The 17,280-nt window shown below is 50.7% G+C and overlaps 1 protein-coding gene across 1 annotated transcript in view; it reads left to right on the plus strand.

Moving 5' to 3' along the window:
* Window positions 1-17,280, plus strand: part of ppil2 (peptidylprolyl isomerase (cyclophilin)-like 2) — a 38,778-nt gene that overhangs the window by 16,972 nt on the left and 4,526 nt on the right. The window contains exons 11-16 of the mRNA XM_029763879.1: window positions 3,344-3,419; window positions 5,433-5,539; window positions 7,612-7,701; window positions 8,016-8,049; window positions 13,633-13,750; window positions 14,884-14,940. Of these exons, the coding sequence (XP_029619739.1) occupies window positions 3,344-3,419; window positions 5,433-5,539; window positions 7,612-7,701; window positions 8,016-8,049; window positions 13,633-13,750; window positions 14,884-14,940 (482 nt within the window). The remainder of the gene's footprint in view (window positions 1-3,343; window positions 3,420-5,432; window positions 5,540-7,611; window positions 7,702-8,015; window positions 8,050-13,632; window positions 13,751-14,883; window positions 14,941-17,280) is intronic.

The raw sequence follows: 17,280 nt of genomic DNA on the forward strand, positions 1-17,280 counted from the left end.
TCTGGGCAGCCAGGTTTGTCTGTGATGACCGGTCTCTATAGCCAGACTGTCCTCTCTGGACAGCCAGGTTTGTCTGTGATGACTGGTCTCTATAGCCAGACTGTCCTCTCTGGGCAGCCAGGTTTGTCTGTGATGACTGGTCTCTATAGCCAGACTGTCCTCTCTGGGCAGCCAGGTTTGTCTGTGATGACTGGTCTCTATAGCCAGACTGTCCTCTCTGGACAGCCAGGTTTGTCTGTGATGACTGGTCTCTATAGCCAGACTGTCCTCTCTGGGCAGCCAGGTTTGTCTGTGATGACTGGTCTCTATAGCCAGACTGTCCTCTCTGGGCAGCCAGGTTTGTCTGTGATGACTGGTCTCTATAGCCAGACTGTCCTCTCTGGGCAGCCAGGTTTGTCTGTGATGACTGGTCTCTATAGCCAGACTGTCCTCTCTGGACAGCCAGGTTTGTCTGTGATGACTGGTCTCTGTAGCCAGACTGTCCTCTCTGGGCAGCCAGGTTGGTCTGTGATGACTGGTCTCTATAGCCAGACTGTCCTCTCTGGGCAGCCAGGTTTGTCTGTGATGACTGGTCTCTATAGGCAGCCTGTCCTCTCTGGGCAGCCAGGTTTGTCTGTGATGACCGGTCTCTATAGCCAGACTGTCCTCTCTGGACAGCCAGGTTTGTCTGTGACGACTGGTCTCTATAGCCAGACTGTCCTCTCTGGGCAGCCAGGTTTGTCTGTGATGACTGGTCTCTATAGCCAGACTGTCCTCTCTGGGCAGCCAGGTTTGTCTGTGATGACTGGTCTCTATAGGCAGCCTGTCCTCTCTGGGCAGCCAGGTTTGTCTGTGATGACTGGTCTCTATAGCCAGCCTGTCCTCTCTGGGCAGCCAGGTTTGTCTGTGATGACTGGTCTCTATAGCCAGCCTGTCCTCTCTGGGCAGCCAGGTTTGTCTGTGATGACCGGTCTCTGTAGCCAGACTGTCCTCTCTGGGCAGCCAGGTTTGTCTGTGATGACTGGTCTCTATAGCCAGCCTGTCCTCTCTGGGCAGCCAGGATTGTCTGTGATGACCGGTCTCTGTAGCCAGACTGTCCTCTCTGGGCAGCCAGGTTTGTCTGTGATGACCGGTCTCTGTAGCCAGACTGTCCTCTCTGGGCAGCCAGGTTTGTCTGTGATGACTGGTCTCTATAGCCAGCCTGTCCTCTCTGGGCAGCCAGGATTGTCTGTGATGACCGGTCTCTATAGCCAGACTGTCCTCTCTGGGCAGCCAGGTTTATCTGTGATGACTGGTCTCTATAGCCAGACTCTGTCCTCTCTGGGCAGCCAGGTTTGTCTGTGATGACCGGTCTCTATAGCCAGACTGTCCTCTCTGGGCAGCCAGGTTTGTCTGTGATGACTGGTCTCTATAGCCAGCCTGTCCTCTCTGGGCAGCCAGGATTGTCTGTGATGACCGGTCTCTGTAGCCAGACTGTCCTCTCTGGGCAGCCAGGTTTGTCTGTGATGACCGGTCTCTGTAGCCAGACTGTCCTCTCTGGGCAGCCAGGTTTGTCTGTGATGACTGGTCTCTATAGCCAGCCTGTCCTCTCTGGGCAGCCAGGATTGTCTGTGATGACCGGTCTCTATAGCCAGACTGTCCTCTCTGGGCAGCCAGGTTTATCTGTGATGACTGGTCTCTATAGCCAGACTCTGTCCTCTCTGGGCAGCCAGGTTTGTCTGTGATGACCGGTCTCTATAGCCAGACTGTCCTCTCTGGGCAGCCAGGTTTGTCTGTGATGACCGGTCTCTATAGCCAGACTGTCCTCTCTGGGCAGCCAGGTTTGTCTGTGATGACCGGTCTCTATAGCCAGACTGTCCTCTCTGGGCAGCCAGGTTTGTCTGTGATGACTGGTCTCTATAGCCAGACTGTCCTCTCTGGGCAGCCAGGTTTATCTGTGACGACTGGTCTCTATAGCCAGACTGTCCTCTCTGGGCAGCCAGGTTTGTCTGTGATGACTGGTCTCTATAGCCAGACTGTCCTCTCTGGGCAGCCAGGTTTATCTGTGACGACCGGTCTCTATAGCCAGACTGTCCTCTCTGGGCAGCCAGGTTTATCTGTGACGACTGGTCTCTATAGCCAGACTGTCCTCTCTGGACAGCCAGGTTTATCTGTGACGACTGGTCTCTATAGCCAGACTCTGTCCTCTCTGGGCAGCCAGGTTGGTCTGTGATGACTGGTCTCTATAGCCAGACTGTCCTCTCTAGGCAGCCAGGTTGGTCTGTGATGACTGGTCTCTATAGCCAGACTGTCCTCTCTAGGCAGCCAGGTTGGTCTGTGATGACTGGTCTCTATAGCCAGACTGTCCTCTCTAGGCAGCCAGGTTTGTCTGTGATGACCGGTCTCTATAGCCAGACTGTCCTCTCTGGGCAGCCAGGTTTGTCTGTGATGACTGGTCTCTATAGCCAGACTGTCCTCTCTGGGCAGCCAGGTTTGTCTGTGATGACTGGTCTCTATAGCCAGACTGTCCTCTCTGGGCAGCCAGGTTTGTCTGTGATGACTGGTCTCTATAGCCAGACTGTCCTCTCTGGGCAGCCAGGTTTGTCTGTGATGACTGGTCTCTATAGCCAGACTGTCCTCTCTGGGCAGCCAGGTTTATCTGTGATGACTGGTCTCTATAGCCAGACTGTCCTCTCTGGGCAGCCAGGTTTATCTGTGATGACTGGTCTCTATAGCCAGACTGTCCTCTCTGGGCAGCCAGGTTTGTCTGTGATGACTGGTCTCTATAGCCAGACTGTCCTCTCTGGGCAGCCAGGTTTGTCTGTGATGACCGGTCTCTATAGCCAGACTGTTCTCTCTGGACAGCCAGGTTTGTCTGTGATGACTGGTCTCTATAGCCAGACTGTCCTCTCTGAGTCTGTACCTAGTCAGTGTTTTCCTCATTGGTGTCTGGGCTGTAAGATGTTGGTGTGAGGGGAGTCACGTCAATCTGTCTGGGAGTCGTTCACGTTCCAAGAGGTCACTGCTCAGCCCCGGCGACGTTCCCACTCTTCTGCCGTTTCCTACTTCTGGGAAACAGGAATGTTGGGTAGGGGGAGGTGGCGTGGCCCTATATAGTGCACTACTGTTGGCCATAAGCTGTAGGGCTGTAGGACCTAGCTGTTAAGTGTCTAAGGCTAGCTGTTATTGACAGGACCAATGACTCCTCTCCCTCAGGTTTACAGGCAGAGTATCTAGGAGCTAGGGTTTAAGTGTTTAGGGTACTAACCGTTTTCTCTCCCTCCCCTAGGCTCATTACTCTACTGGCAGAGTATCTAGGGGCTAGGGTTTAAGTGTTTAGGGTTTAAGTGTGTAGGGTACTAACCGTTTTCTCTCCCTCCCCTAGGCTCATTACTCTACTGGCAGAGTGTCTGCTTCCTTCACCTCCACAGCCATGACCCCTGCTACCGAGCACACTGCAGGTTAGTAGTCTCTGGTAACAACACACTGGGTTAGTAGTCTCTGGTAACAACACACTGGGTTAGTAGTCTCTGGTAAACGACACACTGGGTTAGTAGTCTCTGGTAACGACACACTGGGTTAGTAGTCTCTGGTAACGACACACTGGGTTAGTAGTCTCTGGTACGACACACTGGGTAGTAGTCTCTGGTAACGACACACTGAGGTAGTAGTCTCTGGTAACGAACACACTGCAGGTTAGTAGTCTCTGGTAACGACACACTGGGGGTTAGTAGTCTCTGGTAACGACACACTGGGTTAGTAGTCTCTGGTAACGACACACTGGGTTAGTAGTCTCTGGTAACAACACACTGGGTTAGTAGTCTCTGGTAACGACACACTGGGGGTTAGTAGTCTCTGGTAACGACACACTGGGGGTTAGTAGTCTCTGGTAACCGACACACTGGGGGTAGTAGTCTCTGGTAACGACACACTGGGGGTTAGTAGTCTCTGGGTAACGACACACTGGGGGTTATAGTCTCTGGTAACGACACACTGGGGGTTAGTAGTCTCTGGTAACGACACACTGGGGGTTAGTAGTCTCTGGTAACGACACACTGGGTTAGTAGTCTCTGGTAACGACACACTGGGGGTTAGTAGTCTCTGGTAACGACACACTGGGTTAGTAGTCTCTGGTAACGACACACTGGGGGTTAGTAGTCTCTGGTAACGACACACTGGGGGTTAGTAGTCTCTGGTAACGACACACTGGGGGTTAGTAGTCTCACTGGGGGTTAGTAGTCTCTGGTAACGACACACTGGGGGTTAGTAGTCTCTGGTAACGACACACTGGGGGTTAGTAGTCTCTGGTAACGACACACTGGGGGTTAGTAGTCTCTGGTAACGACACACTGGGTTAGTAGTCTCTGGTAACGACACACTGGGTTAGTAGTCTCTGGTAACGACACACTGGGTTAGTAGTCTCTGGTAACGACACACTGGGTTAGTAGTCTCTGGTAACAACACACTGGGTTAGTAGTCTCTGGTAACGACACACTGGGTTAGTAGTCTCTGGTAACGACACACTGGGTTAGTAGTCTCTGGTAACGACACACTGGGTTAGTAGTCTCTGGTAACGACACACTGCAGGTTAGTAGTCTCTGGTAACAACACACTGGGGGTTAGTAGTCTCTGGTAACGACACACTGGGGGTTAGTAGTCTCTGGTAACGACACACGGGGTTAGTAGTCTCTGGTAACGACACACTGGGTTAGTAGTCTCTGGTAACAACACACTGGGTTAGTAGTCTCTGGTAACGACACACTGGGGGTTAGTAGTCTCTGGTAACGACACACTGGGGGTTAGTAGTCTCTGGTAACGACACACTGGGGGTTAGTAGTCTCTGGTAACGACACACTGGGGGTTAGTAGTCTCTGGTAACGACACACTGGGGGTTAGTAGTCTCTGGTAACGACACACTGGGGGTTAGTAGTCTCTGGTAACGACACACTGGGGGTTAGTAGTCTCTGGTAACGACACACTGGGGGTTAGTAGTCTCTGGTAACGACACACTGGGTTAGTAGTCTCTGGTAACGACACACTGGGGGTTAGTAGTCTCTGGTAACGACACACTGGGGGTTAGTAGTCTCTGGTAACGACACACTGGGGGTTAGTAGTCTCTGGTAACGACACACTGGGGGTTAGTAGTCTCTGGTAACGACACCCTGGGGGTTAGTAGTCTCTGGTAACGACACACTGGGGGTTAGTAGTCTCTGGTAACGACACACTGGGTTAGTAGTCTCTGGTAACGACACACTGGGTTAGTAGTCTCTGGTAACGACACACTGGGTTAGTAGTCTCTGGTAACAACACACTGGGTTAGTAGTCTCTGGTAACGACACACTGGGGGTTAGTAGTCTCTGGTAACGACACACTGGGGGTTAGTAGTCTCTGGTAACCATACACTGGGGGTTAGTCCTCTCTCCACACAGAGAACATCTCTGATCAGCATCGTGTGTTTTGTCTGGTTGTTGTAGATGCGATCTCAGACGACACTGTGCGGTATTCCTATGTGAAGAAGAAAGGCTATGTCCGCCTCCACACCAACAAGGGAGACATTAACCTGGAGCTGTACTGTGACAAGGTGTGTGGTCTTCTGTAGTTCACTTACCATGATGGGATAGTGGGTTCCATTTCCCTCTTTCCCTCTTCCAACCCTCCCTCTCTCCTCCTCCCTCCTCTCTCTCTCTCCTCCTCCCTCCTCTCTCTCTCCTCCTCCCTCCTCTCTCTCTCCTCCTCCCTCCTCCCTCTCTCCTCCTCCCTCCCCCTCTCTCCTCCTCCCTCCCTCCCTCCCTCTGGCCCCTCTCCCCCTCTCTCCTCCTCCCTCCCTCCCTCTGGCCCCTCTCCCCCTCTCTCCTCCTCCTCCCTCCCTCTCTCTCCTCCTCCCTCCCTCTCTCTCCTCCTCCCTCCCTCTCTCTCTCCCCCTCTCTCCTCCTCCCTCCCTCTCTCTCTCTCCCCCTCTCTCCTCCTCCCTCCCTCCCTCTCCCCCTCTCTCCTCCTCCCTCCCTCCCTCTCCCCCTCTCTCCTCCTCCCTCCCTCCCTCTCCCCACAGCTCCTCCCTCCCTCCCTCTGGCCCCTCTCTCCACAGCTCCTCCCTCCCTCCCTCTGGCCCCTCTCTCCACAGCTCCTCCCTCCCTCCCTCCCTCCCTCCCTCCCTCCCTCCCTCCCTCTGGCCCCTCTCTCCACAGCTCCTCCCTCCCTCTGGCCCCTCTCCCCACAGCCCCTCCCTCCCTCCCTCTGGCCCCTCCCTCTCTCCACAGCTCCTCCCTCTCTCCACAGCTCCTCCCTCTCTCCACAGCTCCTCCCTCTCTCCACAGCTCCTCCCTCTCTCCACAGCTCCTCCCTCTCTCCACAGCTCCTCCCTCTCTCCACAGCTCCTCCCTCTCTCCACAGCTCCTCCCTCTCTCCACAGCTCCTCCCTCTCTCCACAGCTCCTCCCTCTCTCCACAGCTCCTCCCTCTCTCCACAGCTCCTCCCTCTCTCCACAGCTCCTCCCTCCCTCTGGCCCCTCTCTCCACAGCTCCTCCCTCTCTCCACAGCTCCTCCCTCTCTCCACAGCTCCTCCCTCTCTCCACAGCTCCTCCCTCCCTCCCTCTGGCCCCTCTCCCCACAGCTCCTCCCTCTCTCCACAGCTCCTCCCTCCCTCCCTCCCTCCCTCCCTCTGGCCCCTCTCTCCACAGCTCCCTCAGTGTATTTGATCTGTAAATGTACCAGCAGTTCAAACCTCTATATGCTCATGCGTGAATGAAATGAGTTTGGAAAAACTGAAAGTATGAATAGTTTTCCCTCATAATCAATTAACATCCAAAATAACATGGTCGCTGTTGTAGAAACTTCATTATGATTGGTGATTTTTGTGCATGTATGAAAATCCCATCAGGTAGCCTGATTTTCAGATGAAAACAAAATTATCAGGGAAATTGTTCTTCTGACACAGCTTGTTAGCGCTTTTAAAATGAAACTGTTATATAAATCCTTCTATTCACAATAATCGTATTATTGTGTGCCAGCCGTGTTCTTATTGGTCAGTCACCGGGATTGGCTCGTAACACCAGCCACACTACACGATGAAGGCACCGCCAGAACTTTGTGGGCGCCTACGACTCGCGTAGTGGTACTGAACCAGCAGACCTGGACCCTGTCTCACTGAACCAGCAGACCTGGACCCTGTCTCACTGAACCAGCAGACCTGGGCCCTGTCTCACTGAACGAGGAACTGAACCAGCAGACCTGGACCCTGTCTCACTGAACCAGCAGACCTGGACCCTGTCTCACTGAACGAGGAGTCAAGACGTAGTGGTACTGAACCAGCAGACCTGGACCCTGTCTCACTGAACCAGCAGACCTGGACCCTGTCTCACTGAACCAGCAGACCTGGACCCTGTCTCACTGAACCAGCCAAGATGTCTGACAATCCTTTACGACCTATGACTTTGTCACACGACGTGGACATGCTGTCTGGGACGGCGAAATCGTGGCGTATGACTGCTAATATCATACAGTCTGTGGGGGGGCCCCATTTAGCAAGCCTTCTGGATATATGATGTGGAGTGACACAGGGACAGGTCTTTAACTTTGTCTCGTACAGGACTGTGTTTTTTAAAAACTCACTGCGTTCTTCTTTCTAATATCTCTGTATTTCTCTCTCTCTCCCAGGTTCCCAAAGCAGGAGAGAACTTCACCAAGCTCTGCAAGAAGAATTACTATGACGGCACTGTCTTCCACAGATCTATCAGGAACTTTATGGTGAGACGAAACACATTACTGCTTCATTATGACTCACCTGTCTAAACACATTACTGCTTCATTATGACTCACCTGTCTAAACACATTACTGCTTCGTTATGACTCACCTGTCTAAACACATTACTGCTTCGTTATGACTCACCTGTCAACTCTACTGCTTCGTTATGACTCACCTGTCAACTCTACTGCTTCGTTATGACTCACCTGTCTAGAATTAACTAGGCTCACCTCCTGTTACCACGACAACCACACACACACTGTTATTGATAGTCTATCAATGTATGTAAATAGATATATTTCCCAATGTCTTTCAGATCCAAGGAGGAGACCCAACTGGGACTGGTTTAGGTAAGTTTAGACCCTACAATTTGAGTAGTGGAGAGTAAATCACCATGACTACTGGGGTGTAGTGGAGAGTAAATCACCATGACTACTGCGGTGTAGTGGAGAGTAAATCACCATGACTACTGGGGTGTGGTGGAGAGTACAACACCTTGACTACTGCTCTAGCAGGTGGGAGAGGGGCCGTACTGTGAGGAGGGGGCCGTACTGTGAGGAGGGGGCCGTACTGTGAGGGGGGGGGGGGGGGGGCGGTACTGTGGGAGGGGGCCGTACTGTGAGGGGGGGGCCGTACTGTGAGGGGGGGGGGGGGGGGCGGTACTGTGGGAGGGGGCCGTACTGTGAGGGGGGGGCCGTACTGTGTGGGGGGGGCAGTACTGTGAGGTGGGGGTGGGCGTACTGTGAGGTGGGGGGGGGCGTACTGTGAGGGGGGGGGGGGGGGCGTACTGTGAGGGGGGGAGGAGGGCCGTACTGTGGGGGGGGGGTGTACTGTGAGGTGGGGGGGGGCGTACTGTGAGGGGGGGGCCGTACTGTGAGGGGGAGAGCTGATCTTGCAGGTGGAGGGGCCTTTAATGCGACCCCCCCCCTGTACTACCTATTAGACGTGTGTGTGTGTGTGTGTGTGTGTGTGTGTGTGTGTGTGTGTGTGTGTGTGTGTGTGTGTGTGTGTGTGTGTGTGTGTGTGTGTGTGTGTGTGTGTGTGCACCAGCCAAAATATGTCTGAGACACTAAAATTACACCAACAAAAAATAGAACAGAATGAGCTCCCCCCTCCTCACAGTACGGCCCCCCCCTTCGCAGTACGGCCCCCCCCCTTCGCAGTACGCCCCCCCCCCCTTCGCAGTACGGCCCCCCTCACAGTACGGCCCCCCCTCACAGTACGGCCCCCCCCCCTCACAGTACGGCCCCCCCCTCACAGTACGCCCCCCCCCCTCACAGTACGCCCCCCCCCTCACAGTACGCCCCCCCCCTCACAGTACGCCCCCCCCCTCACAGTACGCCCCCCCCTCAGAGTACGCCCCCCCCCTCACAGTACGCCCCCCCCCTCACAGTACGCCCCCCCCTCACAGTACTGCCCCCCCCTCGCTCTGTGATGTTTCTAAAACAATACATCTATTACTAGTAAAAGGTAACTAATGTGGTATATTGAATAATGAAACATTTTTGTGACCCCGAGTCTTTTAATAACCAAAATATCATAGAGACAACAGAAATGTTCACCTGCCCCTTTAAGGGCGGGAGGTTACCGTGGTAACGTCGCTGGAGTCATGTTTGTGCCTGTGAGATTGAGTCTGACTTATTAGAAGCCTCGTCTTTTCTTAGAAGAAAAAACAACTTTAGCTTGTGAACAAAACAATGTAAATATTCAAGAAACAACAAGGACAAAGTCTCACTGACCACCCGCCAACTAGGCTGGTGAAATGGACGTCTTACCCGCCAATGCCAAAATCCACCAGCATTTGGCAGGTTACGGATGTTAATTGTTATCCCTGGGTGGATGTGATCACGTCTGTGTGTGTTCGGCAGAGAGCCAGCTGTGCAGAGGGAAATGTCAGCCAGGTGATAAATTATGCACTAATGTCACCAGGTGAGTTTATGGATGAGAGGAGACAATCAGGAGATGATTGGCCAGCTAGCTGTAAAATCAACCCAGCATGACGCGCACACACACACACACACACACACACAGGACAGTAGAAACGCCTCCGTTCAATAGATCCCTCCGTCGTCGTCGTTGTGAAAAGACAAGATCCTAGCCAGCTTGTTTTGAAATGAACGTTTAACTAGGTCTGGTTTAGACACCGGTCTTGTAGGGCTGGGCCATATGGCCAAAATATCATTTCAAGGTATACATTATATATTTTTTAAATGGATGTTATTTGAGGGTATTTTATGTTTTTGAATAATAAAATTCTACTTTTGCTTTGAGATGCATGACCCTAGGGCGGCAACGCGCAGGACGTTTGGAAAGTATTTTTCTACGTTGCAGCCTTGTTGTAAAATTTATTTAAATGTATTTTTCTCATATACCCCATAATGACAAAGTGAAAACAGGTTTTTAGACATTTTTGAAAATGTATTAAAAATAAATAACATGCCTTATTTACATAAGTATTCAGACCCTTTGCTATGAGACTTGAAATTGAGCTCAGGTGCATCCTGTTTCCATTGATCATCCTTGAGATGTTTCTACAACTTGATTGGAGTCCACCTGTGGTAAAATTCAATTGATTGGACATGATTTGGAAAGTCACACACCTGTCTATATAAGGTCCCACAGTGGACAGTGCATGTCAGAGCAAAAACCAAGCCATGAGGTTGAGGGAATTGTCTGTAGAGCTCCAAGACAGGATTGTCGAGGCACTGATCTGGGGAAGGATACCAACACATTTCTGGAGCATTGACAGTCCCCAAGAACACAGTGGCCTCCATCATTCTTAAATGGAAGAAGTTTGGAACCACCAAGACTCTTCCTACAGCCCGGCCAAACTGAGCAAGAACCCGATGGTCACTCTGACAGAGCTCCAGAGTTTCTCCATCATTCATATAATCATGTAGACATATACAACATTACTGCTGTTGTATTGTGAAATCTTCAGTCAATACATTTAATTAAATACAAAACATTATAAAAGGAAATGGCTAATAAATAAACAAAATGTACATGGATAATGTTACACTATTTTAAATGTAAATAGTTCAGGGAACTAATGGTCATGGGATGTCCCCCGGCGATGGCAATCATATACATATCTGGCAGTAATATTAGTGGTTTCTCCCTCACCCAGAATAATCCAGTAATATTAGTGGTTTGTCCCTCACCCAGAATAATCCAGTAATATTAGTGGTTTGTCCCTCACCCAGAATAATCCAGTAATATTAGTGGTTTGTCCCTCACCCAGAATAATCCAGTAGTATTAGTGGTTTGTCCCTCACCCAGAATAATCCAGTAATATTAGTGGTTTCTCCCTCACCCAGAATAATCCAGTAATATTAGTGGTTTGTCCCTCACCCAGAATAATCCAGTAATATTAGTGGTTTGTCCCTCACCCAGAATAATCCAGTAATATTAGTGGTTTGTCCCTCACCCAGAATAATCCAGTAATATTAGTGGTTTGTCCCTCACCCAGAATAATGCAGTAATATTAGTGGTTTGTCCCTCACCCAGAATAATCCAGTAATATTAGTGGTTTGTCCCTCACCCAGAATAATCCAGTAGTATTAGTGGTTTGTCCCTCACCCAGAATAATCCAGTAGTATTAGTGGTTTGTCCCTCACCCAGAATAATCCAGTAATATTAGTGGTTTGTCCCTCACCCAGAATAATTCAGTAATATTAGTGGTTTGTCCCTCACCCAGAATAATCCAGTAATATTAGTGGTTTGTCCCTCACCCAGAATAATCCAGTAATATTAGTGGTTTGTCCCTCACCCAGAATAATCCAGTAATATTAGTGGTTTGTCCCTCACCCAGAATAATCCAGTAATATTAGTGGTTTGTCCCTCACCCAGAATAATCCAGTAATATTAGTGGTTTGTCCCTCACCCAGAATAATCCAGGAATATTAGTGGTTTGTCCCTCACCCAGAATAATCCAGGAATATTAGTGGTTTGTCCCTCACCCAGAATAATCCAGGAATATTAGTGGTTTCTCCCTCACCCAGAATAATACAGGAATATTAGTGGTTTGTCCCTCACCCAGAATAATGTCGTTAGTAAATGCAGATAAATTGGGAATTGATTGAGATATTTTCTGGAAATAGATATTTTTGGGCCAGATAACAATTTTAGTTTATTCTGTATTTTTGTTTCATTTTCCCAATTTGTCAAATAGGTACATTTCTGTAACAATTTGATTTCCCTGTGTGTTTGGATAATAGAGTTGTTTAGTGGTTTTAACAGCTGACAGGGGACTCTCTCAGGGTTCAGCTCTTGGGTTTCCAGTGCATTGAATTATAAAGAGGTTTTGTGGCTTAATTTCAAACGGTGCCACCATTTACTGCCCTTTAATTTAGATTTCCAGATAAAGGGATTCATCCGAGTTCTGCTCTGCATTACAGTTAAAGGGATTTGTCTGAGTTCTGCATTACAGTTAAAGGGATTTGTCTGAGTTCTGCTCTGCATTACAGTTAAAGGGATTTGTCTGAGTTCTGCTCTGCATTACAGTTAAAGGGATTCGTCTGAGTTCTGCTCTGCATTACAGTTAAAGGGATTTGTCTGAGTTCTGCTCTGCATTACAGTTAAAGGGATTTGTCTGAGTTCTGCTCTGCATTACAGTTAAAGGGATTTGTCTGAGTTCTGCTCTGCATTACAGTTAAAGGGATTTGTCTGAGTTCTGCTCTGCATTACAGTTAAAGGGATTTGTCTGAGTTCTGCTCTGCATTACAGTTAAAGGGATTTGTCTGAGTTCTGCTCTGCATTACAGTTAAAGGGATTTGTCTGAGTTCTGCTCTGCATTACAGTTAAAGGGATTTGTCTGAGTTCTGCTCTGCATTACAGTTAAAGGCATTCGTCTGAGTTCTGCTCTGCATTACAGTTAAAGGCATTCGTCTGAGTTCTGCTCTGCATTACGGTTAAAGGGATTTGTCTGAGTTCTGCTCTGCATTACGGTTAAAGGGATTTGTCTGAGTTCTGCTCTGCATTACGGTTAAAGGGATTTGCCTGAGTTCTGCATTACGGTTAAAGGGATTTGTCTGAGTTCTGCATTACGGTTAAAGGGATTTGTCTGAGTTCTGCATTACAGTTAAAGGGATTTGTCTGAGTTCTGCTCTGCATTACAGTTAAAGGGATTCGTCTGAGTTCTGCTCTGCATTACAGTTAAAGGGATTTGTCTGAGTTCCTTTATTTAGGATCATTCTGGATCTACATCTTCTATTGGATTTTTCTCCCAGTACTTATAATCGTAATTACAAGTTGGTAAATCTCACTCTGTCTCCCCCCCTCGCTCTCTGTCTCCCTCCCCCTCGCTCTCTGTCTCCCTCCCCCTCGCTCTCTGTCTCCCTCCCCCTCGCTCTCTGTCTCCCTCCCCCTCGCTCTCTGTCTCCCTCCCCCTCGCTCTCTGTCTCCCTCCCCCTCGCTCTCTGTCTCCCTCCCCCTCGCTCTCTGTCTCCCTCGCTCTCTGTCTCCCTCGCTCTCTGTCTCCCTCCCCCTCGCTCTCTGTCTCCCTCGCTCTCTGTCTCCCTCCCCCTCGCTCTCTGTCTCCCCCCCTCGCTCTCTGTCTCCCCCCCTCGCTCTCTGTCCCCCCCCCTCGCTCTCTGTCTCCCCCCCCCCCCTCGCTCTCTGTCTTCCCCCCCTCCCCTCGCTCTCTGTCTTCCCCCCCTCCCCTCGCTCTCTGTCTTCCCCCCCTCCCCTCGCTCTCTGTCTTCCCCCCCCCTCCCCTCGCTCTCTGTCTTCCCCCCCCCTCCCCCTCGCTCTCTGTCTTCCCCCCCCTCCCCTCGCTCTCTGTCTTCCCCCCCCCTCCCCTCGCTCTCTGTCTTCCCCCCCCTCCCCTCGCTCTCTGTCTTCCCCCCCCCTCCCCTCGCTCTCTGTCTTCCCCCCCCCTCCCCTCGCTCTCTGTCTTCCCCCTCCTCGCGCTCTGTCCCCCCCTTCTTCAGGAGGAGAGTCATTCTGGGGTAAGCCATTCAAAGATGAGTTTCGTCCCAACCTGTCCCACACGGGGCGAGGGGTTCTCAGTATGGCCAACTCAGGACCCAACACCAACAAGTCCCAGTTGTGAGTATTCACATTGTCTTGTGTCCCAGTTCTCCCTCCTTCCTCCTAAAGTGTTCACTTCCCTTCACTGATTTGAAGGAAATGGCTGGTATCAGAGATATGGTGGAAACTCCCACTAGCCCAAGCCTCCACCAATCCAATGCTTTTAAATTTGTGGGAAGTAGTCAACGAGTGTACACTTCAGCATACAGTGATACTTTTGTCTTATGCTCCCCCTTACCTCCATTACTCTCCCTATATAATCTATTTAATATAACCCCCCCCTTACCTCCATTACTCTCTCCCCCTTACCTCATTGCTCGCTCTATATAACTATATAATATAATCTATATAATATAACCTTTCCCCCTTACCTCATTGCTCTCCCCCCTTTAATATAACCTCCCCCTTACCTCCATTACTCTCCCCCCATTAATATAACCTCCCCCTTACCTCCATTACTCTCCCCCCTTTAATATAACCTCCCCCCTTACCTCCATTACTCTCCCCCCTTTAATATAACCTCCCCCCTTTAATATAACCTCCCCCCTTACCTCCATTACTCTCTCCCCCTTTAATATAACCTCCCCCTTTAATATAACCTCCCCCCCTTACCTCGTTACTCTCTCCCCCCTTTAATATAACCTCCCCCTTTAATATAACCTCCCCCCCTTACCTCCATTACTCTCTCCCCCCTTTAATATAACCTCCCCCCTTACCTCCATTACTCTCTCCCCCTTTAATATAACCTCCCCCCTTTAATATAACCTCCCCCCCTTACCTCGTTACTCTCTCCCCCCTTTAATATAACCTCCCCCTTTAATATAACCTCCCCCCCTTACCTCCATTACTCTCTCCCCCCTTTAATATAACCTCCCCCCTTGTTACTCTCTCCCCCCTTTAATATAACCTCCCCCCTTACCTCCATTACTCTCTCCCCCTTTAATATAACCTCCCCCCTTTAATATAACCTCCCCCCCTTACCTCCATTACTCTCTCCCCCCTTTAATATAACCTCCCCCCTCGTTACTCTCTCCCCCCTTTAATATAACCTCCCCCCCTTTAATATAACCTCTCCCCCCATTAGAGAGGCCATGTTGCTGAGATGTCGTGACAGAAACATTGATACTTGATTGTGTTGTTTCCTTTCCCAGCTTCATCACCTTCCGGTCGTGTCCCTACCTGGACAGGAAACATACTGTGTTTGGAAGGTGAGATACATTTCCTTTAAAATATCTCTGTTGTATTGGTTGAATATGTGAAGAGATGGCATGTCTGTGCTCTGGGTTCTAGACTGGCCATAGAGCTCTGTTCTGACCCGGACCATGGAGCCCTGTTCTGACCCGGACCATAGAGCCCTGTTGGTTCTGACCCCGGACCATAGAGCCCTGTTGGTTCTGACCCCGGACCATAGAGCCCTGTTGGTTCTGACCCCGGACCAGAGAGCCCTGTTGGTTCTGACCCCGGACCAGAGAGCCCTGTTGGTTCTGACCCCGGACCATAGAGCCCTGTTGGTTCTAACCCCGGACCAGAGAGCCCTGTTGGTTCTGACCCCGGACCATAGACCCCTGTTGGTTCTAACCCCGGACCAGAGAGCCCTGTTGGTTCTGACCCCGGACCAGAGAGCCCTGTTGGTTCTGACCCCGGACCAGAGAGCCCTGTTGGTTCTGACCCCGGACCAGAGAGCCCTGTTGGTTCTGACCCCGGACCAGAGACCCCTGTTGGTTCTGACCCCGGACCCCTGTTGGTTCTGACCCCGGACCCCTGTTGGTTCTGACCCCGGACCCCTGTTGGTTCTGACCCCTGTTGGTTCTGACCCCGGACCCCTGTTGGTTCTGACCCCGGACCAGAGAGGCCTGTTGGTTCTGACCCCGGACCAGAGAGGCCTGTTGGTTCTGACCCCGGACCAGAGAGCCCTGTTGGTTCTGACCCCGGACCATAGACCCCTGTTGGTTCTGACCCCGGACCAGAGAGGCCTGTTGGTTCTGACCCCGGACCAGAGAGGCCTGTTGGTTCTGACCCCGGACCAGAGAGGCCTGTTGGTTCTGACCCCGGACCAGAGAGGCCTGTTGGTTCTGACCCCGGACCAGAGAGGCCTGTTGGTTCTGACCCCGGACCATAGAGCCCTGTTGGTTCTGACCCCGGACCAGAGAGGCCTGTTGGTTCTGACCCCAGACCAGAGAGCCCGGTTGGTCCTAATGGGCATGAATATGGAGTTGGTCCCCCCCTTTACTGCTATAACAGACTCCACTCTTCTGGGAAGGCTTTCCACTAGATGTTGGAACATTGCTGCGGGGACTTGCTTCCATTCAGCCACGAGAGCATTAGTGAAGCCGGGCACTGCTGTTGTACAATTAGGCCTGGCTCAGTCAGTATTACAATTCATCCCAAAGGTGTTCGATGGGGTTGAGGTCAGTGTTCCGTGCAGGTCAGTCAAGTTCTTCCACACCGATCTCGACAAACCATTTTTGTATGGACCTCGCTTTGTGTACGGTGGCATTGTCATGCTGAAACAGGAAAGGGCCTTCCCCCCCCAAACTGTTGCCACAAAGTTGGAAGCACAGAATGTCATTGTATGCTGTAGCGTTAAGATTTCCCTTCACTGGAACTAAGGGGCCCGAACTATGAAAAACAGCCCCAAACCATTATTCCTCCTCCAACAAACTGTACTGTTGGCACGATGCCAAGCAGCTGTCCATACCAGGCGGTGATGCAGCCAGTCAAGATGCTCTCAATGGTGCAGCTGCTTACTTGTTGAGGATCTGAGGACCCATGCCAAATATCCTGAGGAAGAGGAGGAAGAGGCATTGCCCTCTTCACGACTGTGTTGGTGTGTTTGGATCATGACAGAACCTTTTTTGTATTTATTAAATATGCTCATTAGCTGCTACCAAGGCAGCAACTACTCTTCCTGGGGTCCAGCAACATTAAGGCAGTTATATACAGTTAAAATATAAACGCAAAAATATAAACGCAGTCCCGTGTTTCATTAGCTGAAATAAAACAATCACAAATGTTCCGTATGCAGAAAAAGCTTCTCTCTCAACTTTTGTGCACAAATTTGTTTTCATCCCTGTTAGTGAGCATTTCTCATTTGCCAAGATAATCCATCCACCTGACAGGTGTGACAAGCTGATTAAACAGCATGATCATTACACAGGTGCACCTTGTGCTGGGGACAATAATAGGCCACTCTAAAATATGCAGTTTTGTCACACAAAACAATGCCACAGATGTCTCAAGTTTTTAGGGAGCGTGCATATTGGCATGCTGACTGCAGGAATGTCCACCAGAGCTGTTGCCAAATAATTGAATGTTAATTTCTCTACCACAAGCCGCCTCAATGTTGTTTTAGAGAATTTCGCAGTACATCCAACCGGCCTCACAGCCGCAGACCACGTTTTTGGCGTCGTGTGAGCGAGCGGTTTGCTGATGTCAACGTTGTGAACAGAGTGCCCCATGGTGGTGGTGGGGTTATGGTACGGGCAGGCATAAGCTACGGGCAACCAACACAACTGCATTTTATAGATGGTCATTTGAATGCACAGAGA

This window comes from Salmo trutta, chromosome 9 (assembly GCF_901001165.1).
Source record: "Salmo trutta chromosome 9, fSalTru1.1, whole genome shotgun sequence".
NCBI classification, from domain to species: Eukaryota; Metazoa; Chordata; class Actinopteri; order Salmoniformes; family Salmonidae; genus Salmo; species Salmo trutta.